The sequence below is a fragment of the Polypterus senegalus genome, chromosome 11 (assembly GCF_016835505.1).
Source record: "Polypterus senegalus isolate Bchr_013 chromosome 11, ASM1683550v1, whole genome shotgun sequence".
NCBI lineage: Eukaryota > Metazoa > Chordata > Cladistia > Polypteriformes > Polypteridae > Polypterus > Polypterus senegalus.
The window spans coordinates 61078702-61105993 of record NC_053164.1 but is presented as its reverse complement, the minus strand read 5'-3'; the positions used below and the strand labels follow the sequence as shown (position 1 = coordinate 61105993).

General features: G+C 36.1%; 1 protein-coding gene across 1 annotated transcript in view; it reads left to right on the top strand.

The window, feature by feature from the left end:
- LOC120539773 overlaps positions 1-23419 on the top strand; it is a 34850-nt gene extending 11431 nt beyond the window's left edge. Inside the window, exons 4-8 of the mRNA XM_039770157.1 lie at positions 10774-10914; positions 15540-15570; positions 18123-18166; positions 18649-18686; positions 23243-23419. Of these exons, the coding sequence (XP_039626091.1) occupies positions 10774-10914; positions 15540-15570; positions 18123-18166; positions 18649-18686; positions 23243-23383 (395 nt within the window). The 3' untranslated portion in view covers positions 23384-23419. The remainder of the gene's footprint in view (positions 1-10773; positions 10915-15539; positions 15571-18122; positions 18167-18648; positions 18687-23242) is intronic.
- The last annotated feature ends 3873 nt before the right edge of the window (positions 23420-27292 follow it).

Below are 27292 nucleotides of genomic sequence, written 5' to 3'. Positions count from 1 at the left end.
CTTATTATTAGACTGATGCCTTGCAACATTTGAGATATGATCAGTTATGTTTCTTTGGTCAACTGGAGTATAAACAGGCTGTGACTTTCTCATGGTCTCACATTGTCAATAGCAGGTAGTCTTAACCACTGTGCCACACTGCTTGCTTTACTTCCCAAATAAGTTTAACCTAATTTGAGCACAGGAAAATGAATTAGAGCAACTGAAAGTTTTATTCAGAAGCAACAACTTCAGTTTTGTAATCACAGTAAAGTGTTTTATTATCACAAGGAACTGTTCATACATTTCACCATATAATACTGAGCACATAATGCAAATACTTTGAAATGGCAAAAAATGTCAAGACACTACTTGTAAAATCTGTGCCCGTTGTATGATGTTGTATGATTTTGCTGAAACTCAACGGGAGACATTTGTGTGGATACCAGGGGACTTTTCCTCAGGAGAAAAATCTGAGAAGTGTAAGGCAAAAGAATATGTCTCCATTTTATTTCTTTGTGACCTCATTGTTGTCTAGGAGAAACCAAAAGATATTGATCTCTTTAATTCTTTCATACTACGAGTTAACACCTAGAGTGGTCAGCATGCCAACCTTTGGATGTCTTGTTTTGATGATGGTGATAGTTATACCCCTTTTCTCAACAGATGTTTGTGTGGGCACATTAAATCAGCATTAAAAGCTAAGCTAAGGCTGCTGTTCTCTAATGCTTGAGTGCTTTGTTTTGCCTTGAAGCCTTTTTTGAGCGGTGTGAGGGTTTTTTAAAGGGTAACTTTGGACTCAAGATAAAAGAAACAATTTTCTGAAAGCATGTTGCACCTACAGAATGTAAAATGTATACATGAAGCAGTTTAGTATGTTACGGAAAAAAAACCAAGATAAAAGATAGAAAGAGTCCTCGGAAATGGACCAAAAGGCTTTTGATTAACATGTTAATGTGTGATGGTTTCACACTCTGAAGTCTATGAGCTTTCAGTATGGGCTATTAATATAAATGAATTGTATCAGAGGAAAATGGGCTGCACAATTTTTTTTTTTCTATTGTTTGAACTAGTCACACATTTTCTTTCACTGTAAATGTCAAGTTATTCCATTCCACACCACCATACTATGGACATGTGCTACTTATAATCAAACACAAAAAATATACATATATAATAACCTCATGATCTAAATTAAGGTAAGATTTCTAAAACTCACAGTCATTTTAGTTAATTTATTTGTTTAAAATGCCATATTTGTTTAAAATGCCAAAAAAGTCAATACGTCAGCGTATTAACATTTACATTTACCAAACATTCAAAACATTGTACTGAAGGAAAGAATCTGACGGACGAGGAGTTTGTTGATTTTTAAACTTTAAAAAAGCCAGTGTTATTTTATTTTGATTTGAAGGTATGATTACCTTTTGTTTCCATTTGTGTTCAAGTTTGTTTTTTTTGACCATTTTTCAAATAAAATAATTTTTTGTACAATGTATATACTCTCTTATAATCACATGATACCGGGAAACAAATTAAAACACATTTTTCTGTGTACACTTAAGTGTATTTAATTGAATCGACTGAATTTTAAAAATGTGGTCTACATCTTCTTTATATTTGACAGAATTTAACAAGACTGCTAAGCGATTCGCTAGACAATATGCATATACATTTATAGTGAAATATAAATATTCTGCAGGATATACCTAAATGATTATTTAAAATTGTATTTGGAAAGTTAATAGGCATATTTCTTTATTTTAATGACAGGCAATATCAAGGTAAAAAATTAAAGTATTACTTTTTTTACATCCTAGTCCGAGAGTTGAACATCTAGAAGAATCCAGAAGACCTGTGGGCAGAACATCTGAAATGCTAATTTAACATACAGTACAATTTCATCTTGAAGCCATCCTGTGATGGCAAGATAATATATTGTCCCTGAGAATAGTTAAATCTGTGTTACTTGACTGTCTTTTCAGCAGTAATTATGAGACATTTTGGGGTGAAATGTCAAAATTAGAACTTTACAGACATATTTTATGTTTAGTTTTTCAGTCCTGCAGTGACTTATGGGTTGGACAAACTAAAGAATCCACATATACAAAAAACTTCAAACATTTGTAATTATTGCATAACTATATTTACTGTGTTTTTCATCAAAAATCTAGTGAACAATAATCTATTACAATCCATTCTTTGTAGAGTAGTAACTTATCACTATATCTCTATGAGGGAGCATATAAAGAGTAAATGTCTGTCGACATGTGTCTGTAGAATATTATGGAATGATACTTATAGTGTAATTTGCCATTTTACTTGCTTGCTGTAATTTCCTTTAAACTGTTTTAATATCAGTCATATTCTACAAAGTATAGGATGAAAAAGAAAGAATAGCATTATTGCACAGAGACAAAGAAGTGTTTCATTTACTTTTCTTCAGGGTGCCATACTCAAACACATTCATATATTATCAAAATTGCCTTGTACTAAAAATTCATGTGCAAATTTTCCACTGCCTAATGTACAATGTCTGATATATCTGTTGGAGATGCAAAAACACATATTATTTGTAGATGCAAATTTTAACCAGAAAGTATTGTTTAGTATTATGTAATCTTAATGCTAATGTAATAATGTATTTCACTTCCCTTCTAGAACATTAGTTCTATAGATAGATAGATAGATAGATAGATAGATAGATAGATACTTTACTAATCCCAAGGGGAAATTCACAATTCACTATAGTATGATTTGTAAACTATCTATCTATATACAGTCAGAACTCTGTGTCTGCAGGTTCTGCATCTGTGTTTTCAACCAACTGCAGATCAAAAAAATTCTAGAAGGTTCCAAAAAGCTTTGCCACGTTCCAAGCACTACGTTGAATCTACACGAATGAAGTGATGTGTACACATACTCTGTTGTGGCCTCACACCATTTCATAGATCCTCAGTCTTTCTCCAGCTCTTCCTGTTTGAATATCGCGCCTCATTCATTCGCTACTTGTGTTGTGTGCACCCTTTTTTTTTGTGATAAAATGGCTCCTAAAAGCAATTAAATGGCTAAGCAATATCTCAAAGGCTAAGAAGAAGCATAAAGCGCTACCTCTCGAAGAGAAAATAGAAATTGTAGATCATTTGAAACGTGGGATGTCACTTGCTGAAGTGGGTCAGTAGGCTGGTAAGAAAGAATCGAGCACTAACACAATAATTTAGAAAGAAGCTGAAATCTGTGGAAGTGTTAGTGCTGCCCTTACAACAGAAAAAATGATCTCTCTGGTTCATGGTAAAGTGATTGCAAAGACTAAGAAAACATTAAGTGTGTGGTTAGAGGGCATGAATCAGAAAACAGAAACATATCTTGTTGATGGAAAAATTACACATGAAAAAGCACTCTCTGAGCACTACTGTGAAAGTGTTGAGGAGAGCAATAGGAAGGAGTTTACGGCAAGTAACAAATGGCTGGGTAGTTATGTAAAGTACAGCCTCAATAACTTAATAATAATAATAATAATAATGACAATTCTTTACATTTATATAGCACTATTCTCTCTCCTCAAAGTGCTTTGCAAACTCCATGCAGGGAGGACCCAGGATGCAAACCCATATTCTCCTTATTGCGAGGCAGTAGCACTACATGGGAGAATCTGCACTGGCTGATGTATTCGATATTGCAAGTAATCTAGAGGTTATTTAAAGTATAAGAGATGATGTGCTTAGGTTATATGAAAATATTACAACATTTTATATAAGTTGAGCAACTATTGGTATCCACACAAGGTCCTGGAACCAATCCCGTGGATACCAAGGACTAACTGTATATAAAAATTAATATTCCTTTACAATATATGTAGTTTTGAGTTTTGTGCACATATGTAATTGTGGTATATGCATCAATATTATAATATTCTAAATGAGAATACACAAATAGCAATTCAGCAGGAAAGAACATTGATTTTGAATTTTAAACTATAAAAAGATGTGAAGAGAAAGGCTGCTACATGATTCCAGTCTGGGGCTTCTTCAGGATTTGATGACTGTAGGATAAGAGTCTCTAACTCCTACTGTGGCTGCAGGTTTTCATTCTGATACTTTTCTTAATTAGTGCCCAGTTTTTGCTTTTAATTAACTCCTATTTGACTAGCTATTTAAGACTCCAACTCCTGAAGTATTTCTTTTTCCTTAAACAGCAGCCAAATAATAATGAGATACAAAATGAACCAACACATGACTAGCAACCTGTGTCCATCATGCAATATTTGAAAATAAAGAAAGGTAATGGCCTCAGTAATGATGGTTTGCTCAGGTCCACAAAGCATTTTGACAGTGGTCTTCATAAAAGAAAATACACTGTTTTGGAAATTTCTACTGTGGCAGAAAGAGAGCTCTAACAATTCATGGAATTTTAAAGCAGGTTTAATTAACAGCCAGAATCGGCTTAAGAAACCAGGGATCCTGTTGGAGTTTGAGGCCCTGACTTAGCTGGCCATTTGTTAACTCATTGCACATCTCATTCCTGTTTCTGTGCTGTTTAAAGAAAAAAATAAGCAAATCAAAGGAATGAATAATAAAAAAGTCAATTTATATTAAGGGAAAAGTAGTCAACTAGCAGCAAAAACTGGTCTCTAATTAAGAAAAGGGTTAAAATGAAAACCTACAGCCATAGTAGCGCTCCAGGACTGGAGTTGGTGACGCCCGATGTAGTGTTTGCAAAATAAGCCAATGTTACAGCTACTCCAATTGTGATATTTCTGCAATAACTGGTCACAACTGATGGTGTCATGTGACTCATGCCATGTTACAGTAGTGCAGGGGAAAGCAGCAGGCAATCATCACTGCAATGTATAGAAAATTGTTTGGCATCAGAAATTGACCTGATAAATAAGCAGGTTCTGATAAAAGAATGACAGATTGAGGACACAAGCTAAAAAAAATAATATAAATAAAATGGTATTTTTCTTAGTGTTTTAATATAAATCAATGGCATTTCAATGTACTCACTAAAAGGGTGGCAAAGTATTGATTGTTGATTAACAAATGGAAATAATTTTACCTGACACAAATATGAGACAGTCAAATTTTGAAATCACAATTTGAAAGCATCTGTTGATCCCACAAGCAGTGCTAAAAATTGCTCAGTCATTGTCTTATAGGTCATGAAACAATTAAAATGGGTGGTCTGAACAGGACAACAACCCACAGTTTTTTTCCCACCTCTGCAATATCATTCTCATCATCACCTCTTTGATATAGTCGGTTTCAACCAGGTTTTTTTGCAAATGCCGAAGCAGACCTTCCTCAGCACCCCAGTTAGAAAACCCTTAAGCTGTCCAAATCTCTATCAAATTAGTATTAAAGTGCCAACAGCAGAGATGATTTGCTTATTATAATGCTACAATAGAATTTAACATCTTCTTATTTTGAGCCATTTGCTTACTAGTCCATACAGTATAAGTACATTAAAGGTTTTTATTAATCTAACTATTTTGCATATTTTAAAGTTTCCAGCAAGAACAACACCAGGATGGCACAGGGTTGTGATTGTTCTGCTGGAGAACACATTACACAAACTGTGGTAGAGCACCCTCAGTTTATTATTATGTAAAGACAATGGCCATTAATGTGAGGAAGCCTCCATTATCCTACCTTGACTTGTAGAGGTGTTTTTTTTTTTGCTGCCATTCTGCGTCCCACTTTTGGTCATTTTGTGGGTTAATTTTCTCTTCCTTATGCCACTGTGATGACATCTGTAATCCTGGCAACCTCTTGCCAACAGGATCATTATAGTATTTTCTATTTTCTTTGATTAAAACTATTCATTTAATTTTTAACTGCATATCTTGCTTTAGTTTTATTAAATTATCTGATGAGAAGGCATTCACGTCACAACCTATCAATTCTGTTCACCTCATTTCTCCAATATGACATCAAGGTTGAGTTTATAATGTCCCCAAATTACAACTGTCTACCACACCAAGGTGTCTATGGTTTTTTTTTGTGTGTGAAGAAAAACATTCCAATATTTGTAATTGTGTAAAACATACCATTAACTTTGATCCCATGTTAGAACATTAGAACATTAGACCAATCAGACGAGAACAGGCCATTCAGCCCAACAAAGCTCGACAGTTCTATCCACTTATTTCTTCCTAAAAAACATCAAGTCGAGTTTTGAAAGTCCCTAATGTCTTACTGTCTACCACACTACTTGGTAGCTTATTCCAAGTGTCTATCGTTCTTTGTGTAAAGAAAAGCTTCCTAATGTTTGTGTGAAATTTACCATTAACAAGTTTCCAACTGTGTCCCCGTGTTCTTGATGAACTCATTTTAAAATAAGTCTCGATCCACTGTACTAATTCCTTTCATAATTTTAAACACTTCAATCATGTCACCTCTTAATCTTCTTTTGTTTAAACTGTAAAGGCTCAGCTCTTTTAATCTTTCCTCATAATTCACCCCTGTAGCCCTGGAATCAGCCTAGTCGCTCTTCTCTGGACCTGTTCTAGCGCTGCTATGTCCTTTTTGTAGCCTGGAGGCCAAAACTGCACACAGTACTCAAGATGAGGCCTCACCAGTGTGTTATAAAGGTTGAGCATAACATCCTTGGACTTGTACTCCACAGATCGTGCTATATAACCTAACATTCTGTTAGCCTTCTTAATGGCTTCTGAACACTGTCGGGAAGTCAATAGCTTAGAGTCCACTATGACTCCAAAATTCTTCTCATAAGGTGTACTCTGAATTTTCCGAACGTCCATTGTGTATTCAAACCTAACATTTGAACATTTGATCAATGTTGTTGTTGACGAACTTGTTTGTAAAGTAATATCTTGGATACCTTCAGACACTTCAATAATGTCATCTCTTATTCTTCTAACTTAAATGAAATACTCAACTTCTTCCATAATTCATATTCACATTCATAGCTTATATTTTACACTCCCAGAATCAGTCTAGTTGATTACCTTTTGTCCACTTCTTTAGGGTGACCAGTATTAAGAAAAAATCTGAAAGAAAATTGCATTTAAAGGAATCAATAAAGGGATTAATGGGTGGATAGATTTTTGTTAATTGTATGTACTTTATTACTTTAATTGTCCCAACCAGAAAATAGAATTCAGTTTTCTTCAGAGCCATGAACAATGTATTACAGTTTTTCTCGATTGGTTTGGCTCATTTCTTGAAACAGAAATTACATTCTTAAAACTATAAGATCATTTGGCCAAACAGTCTTACAGTTCTGCAACATTACAGCTCACTAGCAAAAGGTCATATCTTTCCCAAAACTGTTCATACATGCTTCAAAATAGATTCCTTTCCCATATAAAGAGTCAGTACCATCAAAATGTCAAAGATCTTTCTCAATTGCGTTGGCTCATTTGCATTCACTTAGTGCGTTTTTCCAAAATAACCTGGATGGTTTAGCACAACACCATGGATCACCTGCAAAAGCTCGTATCTCTCCCAAAATAGTTTACCCATGTGTCAAAACTAAATTCCTTTCCCATTTAAATAGTTAGTGCCCCAAAATGCATCGTCCCTTTGGCATCGTGTAAGCACTGCAAGTCAAAATGCCTAGATGTTTTGTCACTATGGCAGAGGTCTAGCCAACAGAATACAATTATGTATAAAACTGAAAAAAAAAGGATTTTACAGTAAGAGCAGCCTCCAAAGTTTGACATCAGACACACTGCACTCCTACTTCCAAGGAAATTGTAATCATTTTTATTGACACACATAAAGTAACTTCCATACATTAGAGTACATAAAATGTATACAGTATTCTGTACATGTACGAAATATAAACACAAACAAAAAACAAGAAAAATTATATCTAGCCTACAGTAGGGCTTACAGTAAATAAAGTTTCACAACTAAGGTAACTTTCACTGGTTGTTGTCGTCACCGTCCCTCTCCTGGCCACCATCCTCATCCTCCTGGCCATCCACGCTGCTCTCTGTTTGGCCATAGATTCTCATCCACATCGCAGCGGATATTTTCCCTTGCGATGCAGCGAGGGAAGAAACGGCGCGAATGTCTCAACCATCCCCTACACTGATCCCCTGTAATGTCCTCACATGCAGCATCCATTGCATGGAGCAGGGATCTCTGGTCTTGAGCCTGATGTTCATAGACTTTCCACCTCCAAGCGGAAAAAAATTCCTCAATGGGATTAAGGAAAGGAGAGTATGGTGGTAGTAGCTCCATGAGCATCCTTGGATGGGTGGTGAACCAGGCCCTGATGAGTGTTCCACGGTGGAAATTTACATTGTCCCACACGATCACATAGTGTGGTAGGTGAGGCCCTTCGAGACCTCTCTCATTTTCTGGGACCAGATGTGTATAAAGACGGTCCAAGAAAATGAGGAGCTTTTGAGTGTTATATGGGCCTAAACTGGGGATGTGTGTGGCCACACCATTCTCAGATATGGCAGCACACATTGTTAAATTGCCCCCTCGCTGGCCTGGGACATCCACCGTGGCCCGCTGACCAATGATGTTACGCCACGTCTGCGGCCCTTGGCCAGGTTGAAACCAGCCTCATCGACAAATACAAGGATGTGAGATGTTTCATTCCCTTCCAATGCCATTATTCTCTACAATAGAGTAAAAAAAATCAAATCAGTCATATAGAGGAGTCATACACAACAGAAATAGAAAATTACATGGGATTGTTCTATGTTCTCCTCCACAAGTTCAATATAGCCTGCTACTGGCCACTACTCCAGTGGTTCCAAACCTGGGGTACAGGCCTATGCAGAGGCACTGCAGGGAGTATTTGACACAAAGAGGGAGAAACACTGTTGCAGTTTTAGGCAAAATGCTGTAGTCAGATAAAGCTGGATTCTAAAGGTAAAGAGGATACTGAAAACCAAACAAATTGGGAACCACTGCTTACTGTAATGTTACTATAATAGACAACCAATAACTGACTTACATGCACATACTGGTACCGCAGCTCTTTCACTCTGTCAGAATTCCTCTCAAATGGTACCCTGTAAATCTGCTTCATGGTCATCTGATGCTTCTTCAATACCCGGTCTATTGTGGAGATGCTGATAGAGTTGACATTTTGGAATATGGCATTGTCTTGAAGGATTGCATCACGGATCTGTCTCAAAGTGAGAGCATTATTTGCAATCACCATGTTACAGATCTCTTGTTCTTGTTGTTCATTGAGAAGTTTTCTTCTGCCACCCATGTGAGGTTGTCATCCAATCCTAGACGTAGAAGTCAAAGGACAACACTGTATGACAATTCGTAATGTATGCCGTATTTGTTACAGAATGAGTTACTGTACTGTAACATCATATTGCAACATCACATTGAGGTAATATATTACAGTACTGTGGGCCTACACACACACACGGAATGAAGAGTTTATACATGTCTTGCTTTACAGTATGCACAGTACTGTATACTGTAATGACTCCATCATTGACTGAGTACATACCTGTTTTCCCTGCGAAAGGTTTGGATGATGGAGGAGACAGTAGAGCGAGGCACATTAGGCTGCACTCGCGCCCAGCCTCTGCCATTGTCAGGCGATGGTTAACCACATGGTCTACAATTGTGGCCCGAATCTCATCCGGGACAGCATGGTGTCTTCGTGCTCCTCGGCCTCTTCCCCCTATTCCACCACCACGCATCCTCACTCCTCCTCCTCCGCCTCTTCTTCTTCTTCCTCTTCCTCCTCCTCCTCCTCCTCCTCCTCTTCTTCTTCCTCGAGCAGGAGGTTGCCCTTCTTGATTTACTTGGTGAGGTACCTCCATGTTCAAATGGTACTGGCCCTAGCCAAGCTCTATATATACACGTTTGGCAGCATTCACAACAATAGACAGCACCTGTCAGGTAACTAAACAAACTGTTTGGTTGGTCATCTGAGATGTGGGAAACTCCTCCTTCGTTGGTCAAGTTCTAATTTCACCTGATTGTCAATTACTGTCATGAATTTATCAAATGTTCCAAGAAATTCATATATGGTGTTCATGGTATTATGTTCTTGACTAATTTTGACAATTGAACAGACTATTGTGCATATGATGACTTACACGATGAAATCATGCTGACATGTTTTGGAGAGAACAACCATTAGACTGAGAATCAACTAATCAGTTTAGATCAGCAAGATCTATTTATTTGGAAAATGTGCTAAATGTGGGCTTATTGTGCTAACTGCAGGCTACTTGTACTTAACCATTTGCAAAGATGCACTGAGACACTTGAGACATGTACTAAGGCATTTGCAATTTGATGAAATCAATGAGAAATGCCATTCTGTTGTGAACATTTGCAAGGTGGTTTGGAGATCTGTCCATGTTATTTTGAGAATGTCATCTCGGTTTCAAGAAATGAGCCAAACCAATCGAGAAAAACTGTAATATGCATAATGTATAGCTCTTTGTTATTTAATAAAGAATACAAATCAACTTACCTGACTTACCCCTTCTTCTGTATCAATACCACTTGGTCAGTTATTATCTCAGTTCCTAAAACCTGGCAGGACAAAAAGTGGAAAAAATTACAGTTTAGTTAGGTAAAATACTGTAGTATAGTAATGTGTATTATTTTCATATGAGCTGTAGTGAGAAGTCAAGCAAAATGACACCTTTTATTGGCTAACTAAAAAGATTACAATATGCAGCTTTCGAGGCCCCTTCTTCTGGCAAGATGATATGAGCTGTTCAAAGAGAGTGAAAGCATTCAGTAAATGATTTATTACTAAAATTATAAAATAGTGAAAATCTACTATTTTAGCTTTCTAAATACTGTCTTTTTCTTTTATTAGGTACTTCGAAGGGCCAAAGTAACTCTGACTCACTTAACTTTGATATAAACATTCTGGCTACAATTTTAGCAGGATCAAGTGCAGTTATTTTAATTGTGATTATATCATCCATATGCTACTGTAAGAAAAAGCAACAAAGAGGTGAGATATTAACAGTTCTATAATGTTTTCACAGTATCTAATCTTGTTTGACAGACCGGCTGGCACACACAATATAGACTGTGTGCCTACATTCTTGTGTTTTTGTACAATGTATTACATGTGGGTTTATCATATTTGCCTTTGCTTAGTCAAAGACTTTAGTGATTAATGCTAGAGGTAATATCAAAATCAATTTCCTCAACCCAGTTTTCAAATGATTTGTGGAAATGTTCTGCTTTGAAGAACATAAGAGCATAAGAAAGTAGACAAATGAGAAGAGACCACTGAGTCTTTCAAGGCTGTTTGTTTTCTTAAATGTTGTCGATGATTCTGCATCAACTACAGTATACTGTATGTCTGAATAGTTTGTTCCAAGTTTCCACAATTCTTTATGTAAAGAAGTGCTTCCTGGCTTTAGCCTTAAATGCACTTCCTCTTAATGTCCAATGGTGTCTTTGAGTATGTGAGTCAACCTTAAGCTGAAAGAGTTCTGCTGGATCTTCTTTATCAGTGCATTTGAAGATTTTCAGTACTGGGATTAGGTCCCAACACACTCTCCTCTGTTTAAGACTGAAGAGGTTTAATTCTCTGAGCCTGTCAGTGTAGGATGGGTCCTTAAATCTTGGGATGAACTTGGCTGCACTCCTCTGAACAGCTCCAAGTGCTGCGATGTCTTTCTTGTACCATGGTGATCGGAACTGCACAAAATACTCCAGATGTGATCTTACTAGTTCATTGTATAGGGTTAGGGTTAGGGTTAGGGTTGAGCTGTAGATGACTTATATTCAATCGTTTTTATGACATAACCTAACATTTTACTTGCCTTTTTAATTGATTCTGTGCATTGCTTAGTCAATGAAAATGTTGTGTCAACGTATACCCCTAAACCCTTTTCAGATGTTGCATCCGGTTTGACAGTGTCTTCCATCTTGTATTTATAACTGATGTTCCTTTTCCTCATGTGTACCACTTACTCATTACTCCTACTGTGCACATCCTCTCTCGTACCACATCCTCTCTCTGTGACACTTTTAGGGCTAACTCACCCTTCAATGCAGTTGGTTATAATGGCAAGACAGAAAAGCAAATTATCTATTCAAAAACGTCGAATTTTAGATTGCGATAGAAAAAGAGCAGCAAGAGCTGATAAAGAATGTCAAAAGAAGAAAATAAACAAAAAAGAGCTGCATGTAATAAAAATCAAGAACAAAGAGAATCGTCCAATAAATGAAAAAGGGAAAAATATCCCAGACAATATGTGAACAGAAATGTAAAAAAGCAACATTTATAGAATGTAAGTTAGAGGATATAGTAATTCATAATGTTGTTTTTGGTGAGGCGTTAATGTAATTTAATTTTTTATTTACTTTTTATTACGTTTTACTTTTTTACTTTTACTTTATACTGCGTTTTATTATTCATTGGTATTTAAAATAGGCAGTTGTAGCGAAATTCTCAAGTAACTGATTTTCTATCTGTAATAATCAATCATCAAACCGTCTTCCTCCATGCCCTGCATACTCTTCTATATATCATCTCTTTAAATAAAATTACTTTCTCTAATGGAGGAGTGCCCAACACCCCTCGAGCGGCTCAGCTAAGAGATAGCAAGCGTCTAGCACGTGCCCCCAGGGGTTGGTGAGCAGGGGAGAAGCTCCCTAGTTTAGTATATTATTTTCATTTAGGTACTTTTCCAATTTATTTCTTATTATAGTTTCCACAATTTTTCATGGCATAGAAGTAAGACTTATTGGTCTGTAATTACCAGGATCCATTTAGTCTCCCTTTTTGAAGACTGGAGTCATGTTTGCAACTTTTACAAATTTCCCAGGTGACTACTGAAATATTTCTAATAAGGGCTCATATATGACATGTTTCATTTCTTTCAATGTAATTGATAAAATCCCATCAGGTCTGGGCGTTTTAGTAGTCCTCAACATACTGAGGGCTTTAAAGTGCAGTACTGAATATGATTTACTTGCAACTTTTTACAAACAAAAGTAAAAGTTTGTTTGCTTGTTTTCAAAGTTTGAAATAAAGGAGTTATTCCTTTTTAGAGCTCAGGAGAAAACTGCTAAATCAGATTCCTATCAGACGCACCTGTGCCATACAGTTTACGGTCACTTCTAAGAAAGTAATTTGAAAAGTACTATTGTACTAAGAAGACACTGAAGTAGCAGTAAAGCTACTTTTCATTTGGCACACACATGTGGAAATTGCACTATATTCGTCCTTTTCAAACAATTGAATGTTTAGGTTTATGTTTAGGTACGCTTTATTATCCCAGAATGAAATCTGATAAAGTATTGTTCCATAGATCACAAGAAAATAATCCGATACAGAAGAAACAGCATTGTTTTTTACAAGCAGAGCAGAAATGTAAGATTCTTACATATAATAATGTTGAATTAAGAAAATGCACTGTAATAAAAAAAAAAAAAAAAAGTTTATTACCCTTCCACTGGGAATAAAATATTTTTAGTCTAATGCTCTGGATTGTTGTGAATCTAAACATGCAGTGTGATGGAAACAACTGAAATTTTATAAATATAACATAAACTCTATTTAACAGGGTGGAGTTGGTTTTCTCGTATAACAGCTCAGTAAGATATGACTGATTACTGCAAATTAATTTTGTCAGTATTGTTGAAAAATTGTTTGTCCAGTAGTTTGTGGTATTAGATGCCTGTTGCTTTATATTTAGTTCTACTAGTCTATATTTTAAAATTACATACATATTGTTTTTGAATCAAAAATCATAGCAAATAGAAAAAAGTTGCACCCCTCTGATAGTGTTCATTATTCAATTTTAATTTAGTTAATGAAAACACAATCAATGATTACAAAGGTACCATAATTTTTATGCAGTTTACAAAATTCTTATCACCTTACCTTAGACCTGGGGTCCTCAGTCACAGTCCTGGAGGGCCGCAGTGGCTGCAGGTTTTTGTTCTAACCCGGTTGCTTAATTAGAAAGCAATTCTTGCCAATAATTTGATTTCATGGCTTGTTAGTGCTTTAACTCTGCTATGTCAAGTCATTCTCATATCCTAGATTTTCTTCCGCTTTCTAAGGGTATCATCCAAAAGATTTGAAGGCTAAAATAGAGGAGTAATTCTCAGTCCTTCCCTTTTTTCTCTTCACTTTCCTTCCAAGCATTTAATTAAACCCAATAGTGGATGATAAATACACACAGGAATAAATGGTAAAAGGCTAAATGGAGAAATACTGGTCTCTTTTGTCATTTGCTTCTTATTACTAATAAGGGATGATTTAAAACCAAAACTATAACTGTTTAAGACTAAAATAAGCAATAAGGATTCATAATCTTAACAAGCGAGGCAACTAACGTGAAGCAGAAGTGTTACTTGAGCAATAAGTGTCTTATTAAGCAGCCTTATCCTCAACACAATTTATGTTCTTTACTAGACTGACCCGCCTTTTAAGGCGACCAACTTTTAAGTTGACCACTTCTTAAGGCAATTCAATATGTAGATCAATTTGATATTTTATATAAACTCATTAATTTGGTTATATTGCATTTATGCGGTATTACTTTAATACTCGTAGTTTCTGTTATTTTTGTGATGAAATTTAAACTTTTTTTCTATATTGAGGTCGCCCTTTTGAACCCCCCTGATATTTACAACGCGGTGAGGCATTTGTACTCCATCAACATTAATTATTTCCAGAGACATAATTTTGTCTATTTTTCCAGTGCATCGCGCACAAAAACAAGGGAACGATGGGAGCACCAGGACTCTGCTCACATCATGTCGCTTCGTACCGCAAGCTGCAAGTAGTAAGTCTGTGATAAGCGGAATACCGCTACGCTTTCCACTCACGGGACGGAAGGACAATCCCGACCGCTTTTATATAGTAAGAAAGAAGAAGAAGATATTGCACAGTCTGGAGTAGAAAATCATCATTTACCTGGAAAAACGAAACTACAAATCCCATCGTGCATTGCAAAATGGACGGGGCGTGTGTAAAACTCCGCGTCTGCGTAGCACTCACGGGACGGAAGGGCAATCCCGACCGCTTTTATATAGAAGGATGTATTTCAACCTGGAAGACAATGTATCACATTTATTTAGAACATAATTTTTTTAGCTCTACCACTCAAAAGTTGCACAGAATAAAATGTCCCTGTGAAACATGACACATGCAAAAAAGAAAGATCATGTCATGTACTCAGTATTAGACCTAATCTGCAAAATGTGCTGCCAGGCACCAGCCTTCATTTGCCTTCCAGACAGAGCTGAACACAAAGATGGACCAGGTGGAATTCTAATGCAGGAGTCTGGAGCTGTGACACAGCAGCAGTATCTTTTCATCAGCATATGTTAAAAGTCACAGTAATGATTCAGGAAAACTGTGTTTGCTGTAGATGAGCAGGAGTTTTTGGATTCAAATGTTTACTGATTTTTCATCTATTATGAATTGACAGTACATTCTCAATCTGTTCTGCTATGGAATTTTAAATCGTATTTTCTGAAGTTTCTTTTCTTTTTCACAATTTGTTTCGAGGTTAAATTAAAAATCATTCCTACGTTTGTTGTTGAAGTTGGAAAGTAAAAAATTTTCAAAAATTTCATGTCAAAATTTTTGCATTTATTTTGTAGACTTGTCTGGCCCTCGTTCATCATCTTCAAGGTAGGAAAGAATTATGATTATGAATACAATTATTGTTGTTGTGCAATGGAAAAGGGAGTAATGAATGTTGTTCATCTGAATTGTAAAGTCACAGAGGTCTTTTTTTATTACTTGCATCCCAGTAGCCAACACTATCCTTTTTGTCTACTTTTGAAATATTACTATTAAACAATGTTGAATAAAGAAGACGTTTCCCCATTTTGTCAGAGTCTACAAAAACACAACCTTTAAAACTATTAAAACAAGAAGTTAGTTCACAGTCAAGAAGGTGAAGGCTATCATGATTCAGTAAAAATAACATTTTGTTATTTTTTTTTTATCCTTGCTCTATCTTTTCACTGTGTTTGTAGTTATTTTAGATGTCTTCATGCAGCAATTCCTTAGAAAGGTTGCTCAGAGTTATTGATTGGATCACAGCAGCCAGAGGGGACCTTAGGCTCAGAAGGCATCTCCTGTTTGCTGTAAATAAAGGAAAATCTTACTGACATAGCAAGGCTAATTTCTCAAACAATTTTGTTTCTATTTTACATTTAATTTTGACATTTTGCTTACCTTCTGAATTAGTATTGTGCATTTCTCTTGTTTAGTGCTTATTAGATCATTTAGTGTACAAAAGTCTGCTATTCCTAACTTCTTCTCATTCACCTTTTGAAAACCCTGCCCATTCTCTGGCTTTGATTCATTTAGGTTATTTGGTCATTTGATTTTTAACAGGATCATTCCCAATAAAAGCAATTATAAGAATGTTTTTCTCCTTAACCTAACCTAGACATGGTTTAAAACATTTTGAAATTTGCCACCGTACATATAGCTCTAGATTCAAACTTTCTAACATCTAACAAAGACCTAACCTTACCTTCAAAATGCTCTGTTTTTGACTCTGATTTTGTTGGAATTCTGTAGGTTTTAGGCATTTTTGTATACCTTTATTCTTCTGTTGCCTTATTTGGGGTTTTCATGGATGACCGAGCATTTACCTGAGGCACATTATTCAAAATAACAGGGAAGTCAGGCTTCTACAGGCAAGTGTCAGCCTGCACTGAGGTGTGGCTGAAGGCTTCATTTACAACTGTACATTTATTCCACTTTTTCATTGATCACTCAACTGATGATTGTCCATATATAGTGTGTGATGTCGCAAAGAAAAAGTAAGATCAGATGAGACAAGACAAGATAAGGTAACCTTTATTAATTCTAAGGGAAAATTCAGATGCATACAGCAGCAGAAACATGAAAAACAAGGATACATAATTCAGCCAATCAAGCATTCAGCTGAGAAATTAGTAAAAAATAAATTGTGCAGAAATTTCAAAATTAGCTTAAAGAGGTTATCTAGAGGAAGCACTGAATTGCTTGATAGCAATGAGCAGGAAAGAGGTGTTTCTTAGCACATCATGGTGGAATGAGCCTGTGGCTAAAAGTGTTCGAAGCGAGGGGAAAAAGGGGATTTTTCATGATGGCATCCAATTTCCACCATCCACCACCATCATTTCCAACAGCTTCCAGTGTGTCTAAAGTTTTTCCCTGTGATGGAGCAGGCTTTCCTGATAAGTTTGCTCAGGCATTGTGGTTCTTTTGAGCTCAAGTTGCTTCCCCAGCAACATAGTACAACATACTGTCTACAATGGAGTGATAGGACATTTGCATACATGAAAAGACTGGAGTCTTCTTAGGAAATAGAGTCTGCTCTGGTGCTTCTTATATAGTACCACTGTGCTGTCAGGCCCCCCAGTTTCACCTCCGCCCCCGGTTTCTTGTAGTTCTGCACCACTTCTACATCTTCTCCCAGAAAGGCGACAGGTCGCAGAGGCTCATTTCGGTGTTTTTTTTTTTATTGCTTTTGTGAAAATACACATTTCCCATCATCTTTAAAATGTCTGTTGATAAGTTAGATAAGAAATTGTTAAATGACTTTTCTAATATCTGAACTGTTTGTTCTGAGTTCAGTAATCATGGTGACTGATTGATATTTACTAAAAATGTGCCTGCCTAAAACTCTCTTAGTGTAACATATCAATTTAAAAATATTGTTTAACTTTCTTTCTTACTCCTTATTTTAACTTAAATTGTACCTCATACATTAACCTAACACTAAACAAATACTATGAGCTCAGCAAAAGATAGACCCATCTATCATATTTCACAAAGAAATGCTAGACATTATTAAGAGAAATTGGTTTTTATATTTTGAAATATTTTTATTTATTTTACTTGATGACCGTCATTGTCAAGTTTTTCCATGAGAACTCTGATTACCACGAGGAGTGATTGAGGTCATTTATGTTAGATAGAATGCCTAGAGGGGGCTGAGTGGTCTCGTGGTCTGGAACCCCTGCAGATTTTATTTTTGTTTCTCCAGCCATCTGGACCTTACTTTTATTCTATGTTAATTAGTGTTCCCTTATTTTAATTCTTATTTATTTTGTCTTTTTTCTCTTTCTTCATCATGTAAAGCACTTTGAGCTACATTATTTGTATGAAAATGTGCTATATAAATAAAGGTTGTTGTTGTTGTTGTTTCTTGACCAGACCTTTATTAATTCTACTTGTAGGCATAAAGTGACTGGTAACATGAATGAGAACAACCAAATGCCTAGTAAGTCTGATCAAACTCATTTTAATAAATTTTAAACTGACTGCTTTCTGTTCTGGAATGACGTCTTGCCATGCTAATGTTACTTCACAGTTACAAGTTTCTGGTTACCCATAACAGTGACCTGGGCAGGCAATCTGTGAAAATGGATAAAAAGACTTATACATAATAAGTAATAATTCAAAAATATCACAGAGTATTGCAATTTAAATTGAATCCTGGATTTTGTATCTTCACTAAAAGCTCAGTACAGTCCATATACAGATGTGTATCAGTCATGCTGAAGAACATTGAACTCTGCTACTGACACAGCATCACTGTTTTTATGAATTATAATGTTACATATAATTTAGTGATTAACAAATATCAGTTGTAAATGTATGTCAGACATTATCAGTGTAAATTCCACATTTTCATCGAAAATGACTGGGATTAAGATAGGATTATAATTGACTGAGAATGATGCAAATTATCTGTTCTTTCAGGGAGAAATTTAAGAAAAAAACATTCGGACAATTTTGAGGTAAGGAAGTTGACAATTTATTCCATTATCCCTATATTGAATTACCTTCTAAGAAATGGAGGACTCTCTTACATACAAAATATACAGTATGCTTATTCTCAATTTGGATTTGAGATAAGGCTTTATGGTCCAGCTTATTGTATTTAGTAATATATATTTATGAATTCATGTATGTGGATTTACTGTAGTTTCCTTCCAGATTTTAAAGACATTCATGTTAGGTGGATTGGTGATGCTAGAAAATGCTCAGTGAGTGTGTGTGATGTGTACATGGTGAGTGCATGTGTGAGTGTGTTTTAACTGTGATAAACTGGCGCCCTGTCCAGGGATTGCTCTTTCCTTATGCCCTGTGCTTGCTGAGTTAGGTTTCAGCTTCCCTGCAGTGGGGCTCATTCATCTGTGTTCTGCCAGAGATGAACTTGGCAAAAAGAATATAAAAAAATGGACCAAGAGATGTAAAGGTAAAATATTTGCCAAGGAAACATGTAGGGTATTTGTTAAAAAAAAATCAGGGGAGCACCACCGAGAATGTATTCTTTTAATATTGTAGTCATTCTCCAAACATTATATCCCTACCAGTAACCAAGACAGATATATTACAAATTATGGTACAAAAGAAAGGATATATTAAAATTGCATTCAAATTCTGCATTGCATTTACTCTTAATAACAACTGAGGAAGCCAACAGGACAGTACTATTGTCTTGCAGTGTTTCAGTTGGGTCTTTGACAATCGCATGTCCTTAGGAAAGACTTCAATGAGTGACTGAGCTATGCGGCTATTTGTACCTATCGAACCGTCTCTTTGTCCAAATCTAACCAATCAAATAGGAGCACCTTCTGACATTACATCACATCCCATTAAGACATTGTCAATTAACTCTTATTAACTGTTAACAGACCCGTTCTGCTGGCCAATGATTTCATTAGTATTAGCTTTTTCCATTAACTATATTGACCATTAGATTTTATTAACTATTTACACAAAAATACACCCACTAACTGTCTTTCTTTTAGTCATCTGATTGACACCATTCCCCATTAGGCTAGTTAACTTTTAGGGCACAGTTTCTTCTAACTCCTTCCTGCCTTTTAAGACTCTATTTACAATTGTCATTGTCCAGTTTACTATCCATGGCCTCATTATGCATTAACTTCATTAAAACAATTAGGCTCATGGAAATCAGTGACATCTGGTTATTTTATCTTTTAGGCATACTTTGTTTTTTGGTGGATATGGTCCTCCTGCTTGTATACTCTTTACTGGTTTTAGACACTAGCATGCATTTCTGTTAAGCTAAACTTTTTATTGTCAATTGTGGGATGAAAAACTCCTCACCTGGTAAATAAACCTGTGTGCACGATCTGCATTTTAGTTTTTGAGGTATCCCTGAACACTTTTAAATGAAGTATACATTTGTGTAGGTGTTTGATCACAAAAGGATTATGAAAATAACATTTATTTTTTCTAAAAGGCATTTTGAAAAAGTCAAAAACGTTTTGCATTACACTCTGATTGCATCTTGTTTGTTTCTGTATGGGTGCTGCCATTTGAGGTCATTTTGCATTGGAAGTTTCTAATGATATTATTCAGAATTTATCATCACTGGAATGTCCATTTGCAGGTTGGCTCATACATTTCTGGATCATCCTGTTATAACTGGCTTGCGTGTCATCATTGGTGCAACCTACATACTGTGTTTCCCCGAAAATAAGACCGGGTCTTATGTTCATTTTTGCTCCAAAAGATGCACTCGGGCTTATTTTCGTGGGATATCTTATATTTATTCATGTACAACAATAGATAGATAGATAGATAGATAGATAGATAGATAGATAGATAGATAGATAGATAGATAGATAGATAGATAGATTTATCCAAATACTGTCATTTCTTCTTCTTCTGGAATATCGTCATAACTCTCCACATTCAAACCCTGAATTTCAGCCTCAATTTCTTGCTACTCCAGCTGTTTTTAGGATCCTCCAGGGTTGAGGTTCGCGCTTTGATGTTTGATGAATGGTTTGATGTGGTGAAGCAAAATGCCAACATACAAATGCATTTGTGGTGCTTTGATATTCAAGCGTTGCATATTCCCCAAAGTAATGACACGATACATTTTAAAAGTCTCACATACCATCTTCTGTGCTGTCTTTTTTTTTTTTTTTTTGCACGTTTACAATACGATCAGAATTGTACGGTGGTGTATCTGAGCCACAGAGAAAAAAAATAAGGACATAATAAAAAGTCTATGATTGAAGTGGAAATTTCGGCTTTAACCTCGTAGTTTACTTTATTATTAAAGCAGACCATCGTAAATGTCATCTTAAAACCCACCCAGCTGATAAATCACTACGCACTTCTGGGGCTTCCTCCTGACCTGACAGTAGCGGCAAGCAGCATCGCCACACAGAACACATTAAATTTATGATATTCCAGCTCTTTGCACATTTAGAATTCTTAGATTTATACTTGATATCACTTTTATGATGAAATGCATTAAAATATGTATGTTACATTTTACAGATAAATCATTAACTTTGTTTAAATAATAAATACTGTTAATAGTTACACATATGGGGGGTGGCAGAGTGGTAGCGCTGCTGTCTCGCAGGGAGTCGCGTCCCTTGTGATCTCTGCCTGGAGTTTGCATGTTTTCCTGGTGGGTTTCCACAGTGTTCTCTATCCAAAGACATGAAGGTTTGGGGATTTAGTGAAGCTACAATGACGCCAGCGTATGTGTGTGCTTGTGTTCACCTTGCAATGAGCTGATGCCCCGTCCAGAGATTTTGTTTCTGTCTTGCACCGATGCTGCTGGACTGGGCGCATCCCCAAATTGATGGATGTAATCATTAAGCATCCTTTTCAGAGATATTGTGGCAAGGTGTCCTTGGAATTTAATGAATGTTTCGGGCACACGCGTCTCATCACGTGAAGTATAAACCTCGCCTTAGGCACCTTACTTTTCAGCTGACGATCTTGACTAGGGCTTATATTTGGGGTAGGGCTTATATTACAGAGCAGCCTGAAAATCATCCTAGGGCTTATTTTCGGAGTAGTGTGTGCTTATTGTGTGGGTGTGTATGTGTGTGTGCCCTGCGGTGGGCTGGCACCCTGCCCAGGATTTATTCCTGCCTTGTGCCCTGTGTTGGCTGGGATTGGCTCCAGCATACCCCCGTCACCCTGTGTTAGTATATAGCGGATTGGATAATGACTGACTGACTGACATGACTGTCTTATTTTCGGGGAAACTGGGTAGGTCATATTATGTTCCATTTTAGTATCAATGTTTGGATATTTCTAAAAAAAACTTCAAGTGTGCTTTTTTTGTTCTCGTTTTTCTGATTTATTTTCTGGCTTATGATTTTGATTCTGGTCTCACATTTCTGGCTTGGTGAAAAATCTTTGGTTTTGACCCTAGTACATAATCCATTTTGCTTTGCATTTCACCTTCTGAACCCAAAATAAATAGTCATTGTGCTTTGGCAGAACACATCCAAGTTTCCCAATAAATCGCTATATGTGCATGCAAATCCTTTGGTAAAATACTTTCTGGCTTTAGAACTTTGCTCTTGTCAATTTTTCTGCCGACTGTTTTTCAATAACATCCCTACAATTTGTTATGATTCAGTCTTAAAAAAGGGGAAACTACAGAAAGCCTGAAACTTTAAGAACACCCTGGGATTAACCATTCAAAAATAATCTGAAACCTAAGATCTGCATCTGGGTGATTTGCAATTACTTATTAAAATGCATAATAGAAAAATACAATAATGGAAAAAATATATATAATACAAATAAATAAAAAAAATAGTCTGTGAAAATGCAAAACATGACAAATAATCAAATTCCAAAGGAAATGATTTAAATAATCAAATCATTGAAAGTAAACAACGTAATTTCCAGAACAGAAAAAAAAAAGAAAAAAGAAACCAGAAATTATTAAAACAAATGTGCAAAGTGAAGAGAATAAATAAAACATGAAATCCAAATGATCAAAATCTCAATTAGCAATCAAAAATGTAAAAAGACCAACAACAAAAAAATAATGAATGGAGAGAAGCACACAAATGGAACTGAATAACAAAACCAGGGTACTGCAAGCTCAACAAAAGGCTCAAGCATTTGGAACATAAATAGGTCCCAGTTGAGAGATTGAGGGGAAAGGGGCCTGTGAAAAATAAAAAAGAAAACTACAAAATAAAAACAGCTTTTCTAATGCTCGATTTTAAACATTAACTGACAACACATTGTCAACACTTTAAAAAATAAGAAGGGTTGTAAAAGGCAACCATTTATGTTTATGTTAGAAACATGAAGAGCACCAGTCTGACCCAGTTTGTGTTGCTTTCTTGCCTGTTGCTGGTATTTCTTTTGAAACTATCTCCTCAAGTAAATCTTTGCTTGTATTTTCTGTGTTTTAATTTTGACTGAACGGTGCAATATGTAACACAGTAAATGTGCTTTTGTAGTTTTGCTTATATCTTTAAACTATCTTAAAAATGATCTTCATATGTGATTACAAAATTTACCTCCCCTCTTTTTCAATCCACAGGCTGCATCTTCGAGTCACAGTGATCTTCAATATGCTCATCTGTCTTTAAACATGCAAAATAAGAGTCTAATGCCGAAAGAAGACAAAGTTGTGTACACAACTTTAAGGAATTATGTCTCATCAAATTCTAGTTTTGATTAATATATTGTAGCGAAATATTTAAAACTATTAATTTTCTTCTCTGATATATGTCATCCACTTTATAATATTTTATTGACAAGTAACTAATAATCAAAGTTACCTCATTATTAACCCTTTAAACTCAGCTTAATTTCTTTCCGTTTTTGTTTTTTTTTTTGTTTGTTTGTTTTTTGCTTTGATTTAATTGGCGATAAGATCATAAAACCTTCACTCAATATGCTTGTTCTACTGCTTAGAATTAAGGTCAGACATTACTCTTCAGTAATTTTTATAGCTGGTGAATTTATGTTGTGCACATATGCTACAGCAGAATAAGTAACAAAATTCAGTAATGTTTTACCAAAAGAATGCACTTTGAATGTTATTCTTATTTCCATAGGTGTTGAAATGAGCTGTCAAACACTATAAAACTGTCCGTGAATGTGTCAGGTACACCCAGAAAAACAAATTGCTATAAAATGTCTGCACAAGTAATATGTCTTGTTTTACTGTTTTTGAAGCAGTATAAAAAACAGGATTCTTTTCCTGCACTTCTATTGTTTTTAAATAAGTATAATTAGCGTACAAATCCATTACTGAAGACCCATGGCCCAGGTAACATTTTAAAGGGAACATTTTACTCTATCAGAACACATATAGTGGGTATTGAAATTATGCTTTGTATACAAATTACAACACCAATAGTTGCAAGATTCAAAAATATCTATACAAAAAAATCCATCCATCCATTATCCAACCCGCTATATTCTAACTACAGGGTCACGGGGATCTACTGGAGCCAATCCCAGCCAACACAGGGTGCAAGGCAGGAAACAAACCCTGGGCAGGGCGCCAGCCCACCGCAGGGCACACACACACATGCACACACTAGGGACAATTTACAATCGCCAGTGCACCTAACCTGCATGTTTTGGACTGTGGGAGGAAACCAACGCAGACACGGGAAGAACATGCAAACTCCGCACATTGAGGCAACAACAACAACAACATTTATTTTTATAGCACATTTTCATACAAAAAAAATGTAGCTCAAAGTGCTTTACAAAATGAAGAATAGAAAAATAGAAGACACAATAAAAATAAGTCAACATTAATTAACATAGAATAAGTAAAGTCCGATGGCCAGGGTGGACAGATAAAACAAAACAAAAAAAAAAACTCCAGACGGTTGGTGAAAAAAAAAAAATCTGTAGGTGTTCCAGACCACGAGACCGCCCAGTCCCCTCTGGGCGATCTACCTAACATAAGTCAAACAGTCCTCTTTGTATTTAGGGTTCTCATGGAAGGACTTGATGATGATGGTCACGTAGACTTTTGGCTTTCAGTCCATCAATGTTGGTGCATCATGATGCTTTGAGTAGGTGGTGGTGGCACAGGCCGCCACCACAAAGAAACCGGAAAAAGAAACAGAAGAGAGAGTTGGGGTCAGTACGGATTTTGGAGCCACTGTGAATAGTTATTATGAAGAATTGAACATACAGAGTATCAGTATTAAGTTAAAGTGAAGTTAGGAGAAAGCCATGTTAAAGTAATGAGTTTTCAGCAGTTTTTTAAACCCAGGTCTCCTAACTATGAGGCAGCAGCGCTTCCCACTGTGCCCATACAAAAAAATTTCTATGAAATTTCGAAAGTGGAAAACAGAGAAACTGAAATGTGGTGTCATTTTGAAATTTTGAGACCCCTTCCCACCCCCCTTTCATTTTGTAGATAATAGTCTGTGTGTCAAATCGTATGCAACTGAATCAGGACGTTGAAGAAAGTCAAACCTGGGCAGTTGTTCCTGCGATAAAGCAATTCGACCTACTTTGAGGGTAGAAAGGAATTTGGTGTTGGGTATGTAATATGGTATTTTAATGGCAAAATACTGTACTTTAATTATAACAATGATGAAATAATTGATTTTATGCAGGTGTTTTTTTTTTTTAAATTTTGCCTTACTGTTTGGGCCCGCCGACTATTCCAAAATAATGTGGCTGAGTTTAAAGGGTTAAACAGCAACGTAAAGAAATTCCCAAACCTTAACAAAATTAGAAAAAAATACATATCAGCACAATATTACTAAATATTAAATAACTTCATTAAGTGCATTGAGCAGTGTTATGCTGACACAATGGCTGGCACTGCTGCTTCACAGATCCTTTGTCCTGGGTTCAAAGCCCACACTCATTCAGTGTCTGCGTTGGTCTGCACATTCTACCCACTCTATCTCTGTGTTACTCTTGTTTTCCCAGACATACCCCAGTTAGGTGTCCTGGTGATTCTAAATTGTCATTGGGTTGGACTGGCACTGAGCTGAGGGTCTGCTTCCTGATCTTGCCAGGATACACTCCTGAACTGAGTTTGAGAAGAGTTATGCTGGTATGCTGCAAAAAACATTGATTTGAAACCAAGAAAATGAGTTTTTAGTTAAAGAGTGCAATATTATAACTCGGTGCTCAAGTGCTAAAATTCTGGTTCATGCATGTTACTCATGCTGCTTCTTGTAAGGTGTTTGTTAAAAACTTATTAGGTGGCTTATTTTGTTTTTGGCTTGCCTGGATATGCTGTACATTTCAACAAATTGCTTTGGTCTGTCTGTTGTGAAACATTGTCTGCTTATCTCTGTTTAGATTAGAGTGTCAAGTTGCTGTAATAATTTTGTGATTACTCAGTAGTCTTTGAGCAAATGTGCTTGGATAAAAGTAAAAGGTAAATTGGCAGGTAGTTGTACAAAATCATTTTGAATGAAAAACAAAGAGAGCACATTCCACAAGACGTGTTATTAACCCTGCCTCACCATAAGCATTAAATAAGATACAAGTAGAGCAAAAAGTCTTTCTGCTTTTCAGTCTTAATTGTTATAGAATGGAAAATCATAAGTACTGAAGTAAAACAGTTTTCTTTTCACTCTACTTAAAGTGTCTCTCTCTTAGCTCAGGACTTTATTTTTCAAGTACAAGTGATTTATACAAGCCTAATACTTTCCTAAACACACTTTTTGGGTTTGCTTTATAATGTGTGACTCAAAATGTTACTTTCCTAATTTATAGAATAAAGTGTAGAATGTCATAATGTAAAGTCAGTTGTGTGTTCTGGAATGTTGCAAAGTAAATGTCTTGGTGAACTAAAGAGCAAAAAGGTCCAAATTTAGACAGTACAAGTTAAGAAAGTCAAGGAAAGATAGTGAGTGGTGCACTGGTAGTTCTGCTTTCTCACAAAAAGGAGACTGGGGTTCCTGTCCTGCACTCTTAAAAATACTGGCTTTTTACTGGGTTGTATGGAACCATTGCTTGACAAAGCACCATTTCATTCTGAGAAGGGCCAGTTGTTGTTTTGTGCTTTGAAAAACTTCCTGCTATGTAGGAAAAAACAGATTTTTTTAAATAATGGTATAGCAGGTCACTAAGATATTAAGAAAACCCGGACTTAGACTGTGTGATTGTGTCCTTTTAAAATCATGACCCATTGGTTTTTCACAAATCAGTTACCATCTAGTCATGGTTAGTTAATGGGTCTAAATAAATTAAAGTTTCTTTCTTGAACCTTTATGTGAACAGGCCTTTAGAGAACCAACAATGGTTCCTTTGTGGCATCACCCTGAAAAACCACTCTGGCACCTTTATTTTTAAGAGTGTGGGTGATCTCTGCACAGAGTTTGCATGCTGGCCCCCATTTCCACACGGATTTCCTCTGAGTTCCCCAGTCTCCCTCCATAGTTCAAATACGTGTGGGTTAGGTGGATTGGTGATGCTAAATTGGCTCCTGATGTTCGGCTGCCACCCCATACAGGGATTGTGTGTAACTTGCGTCTTATCCTTGCTAGGACAGGCTGCAGCTTTCCTGTGAACCTGCTCTGGGTAAGTGTGATTAAAAAATGAATGAATGAATACGAAAAGTATTATAAAATAACCCTCTTTTTAGCTGCATGTA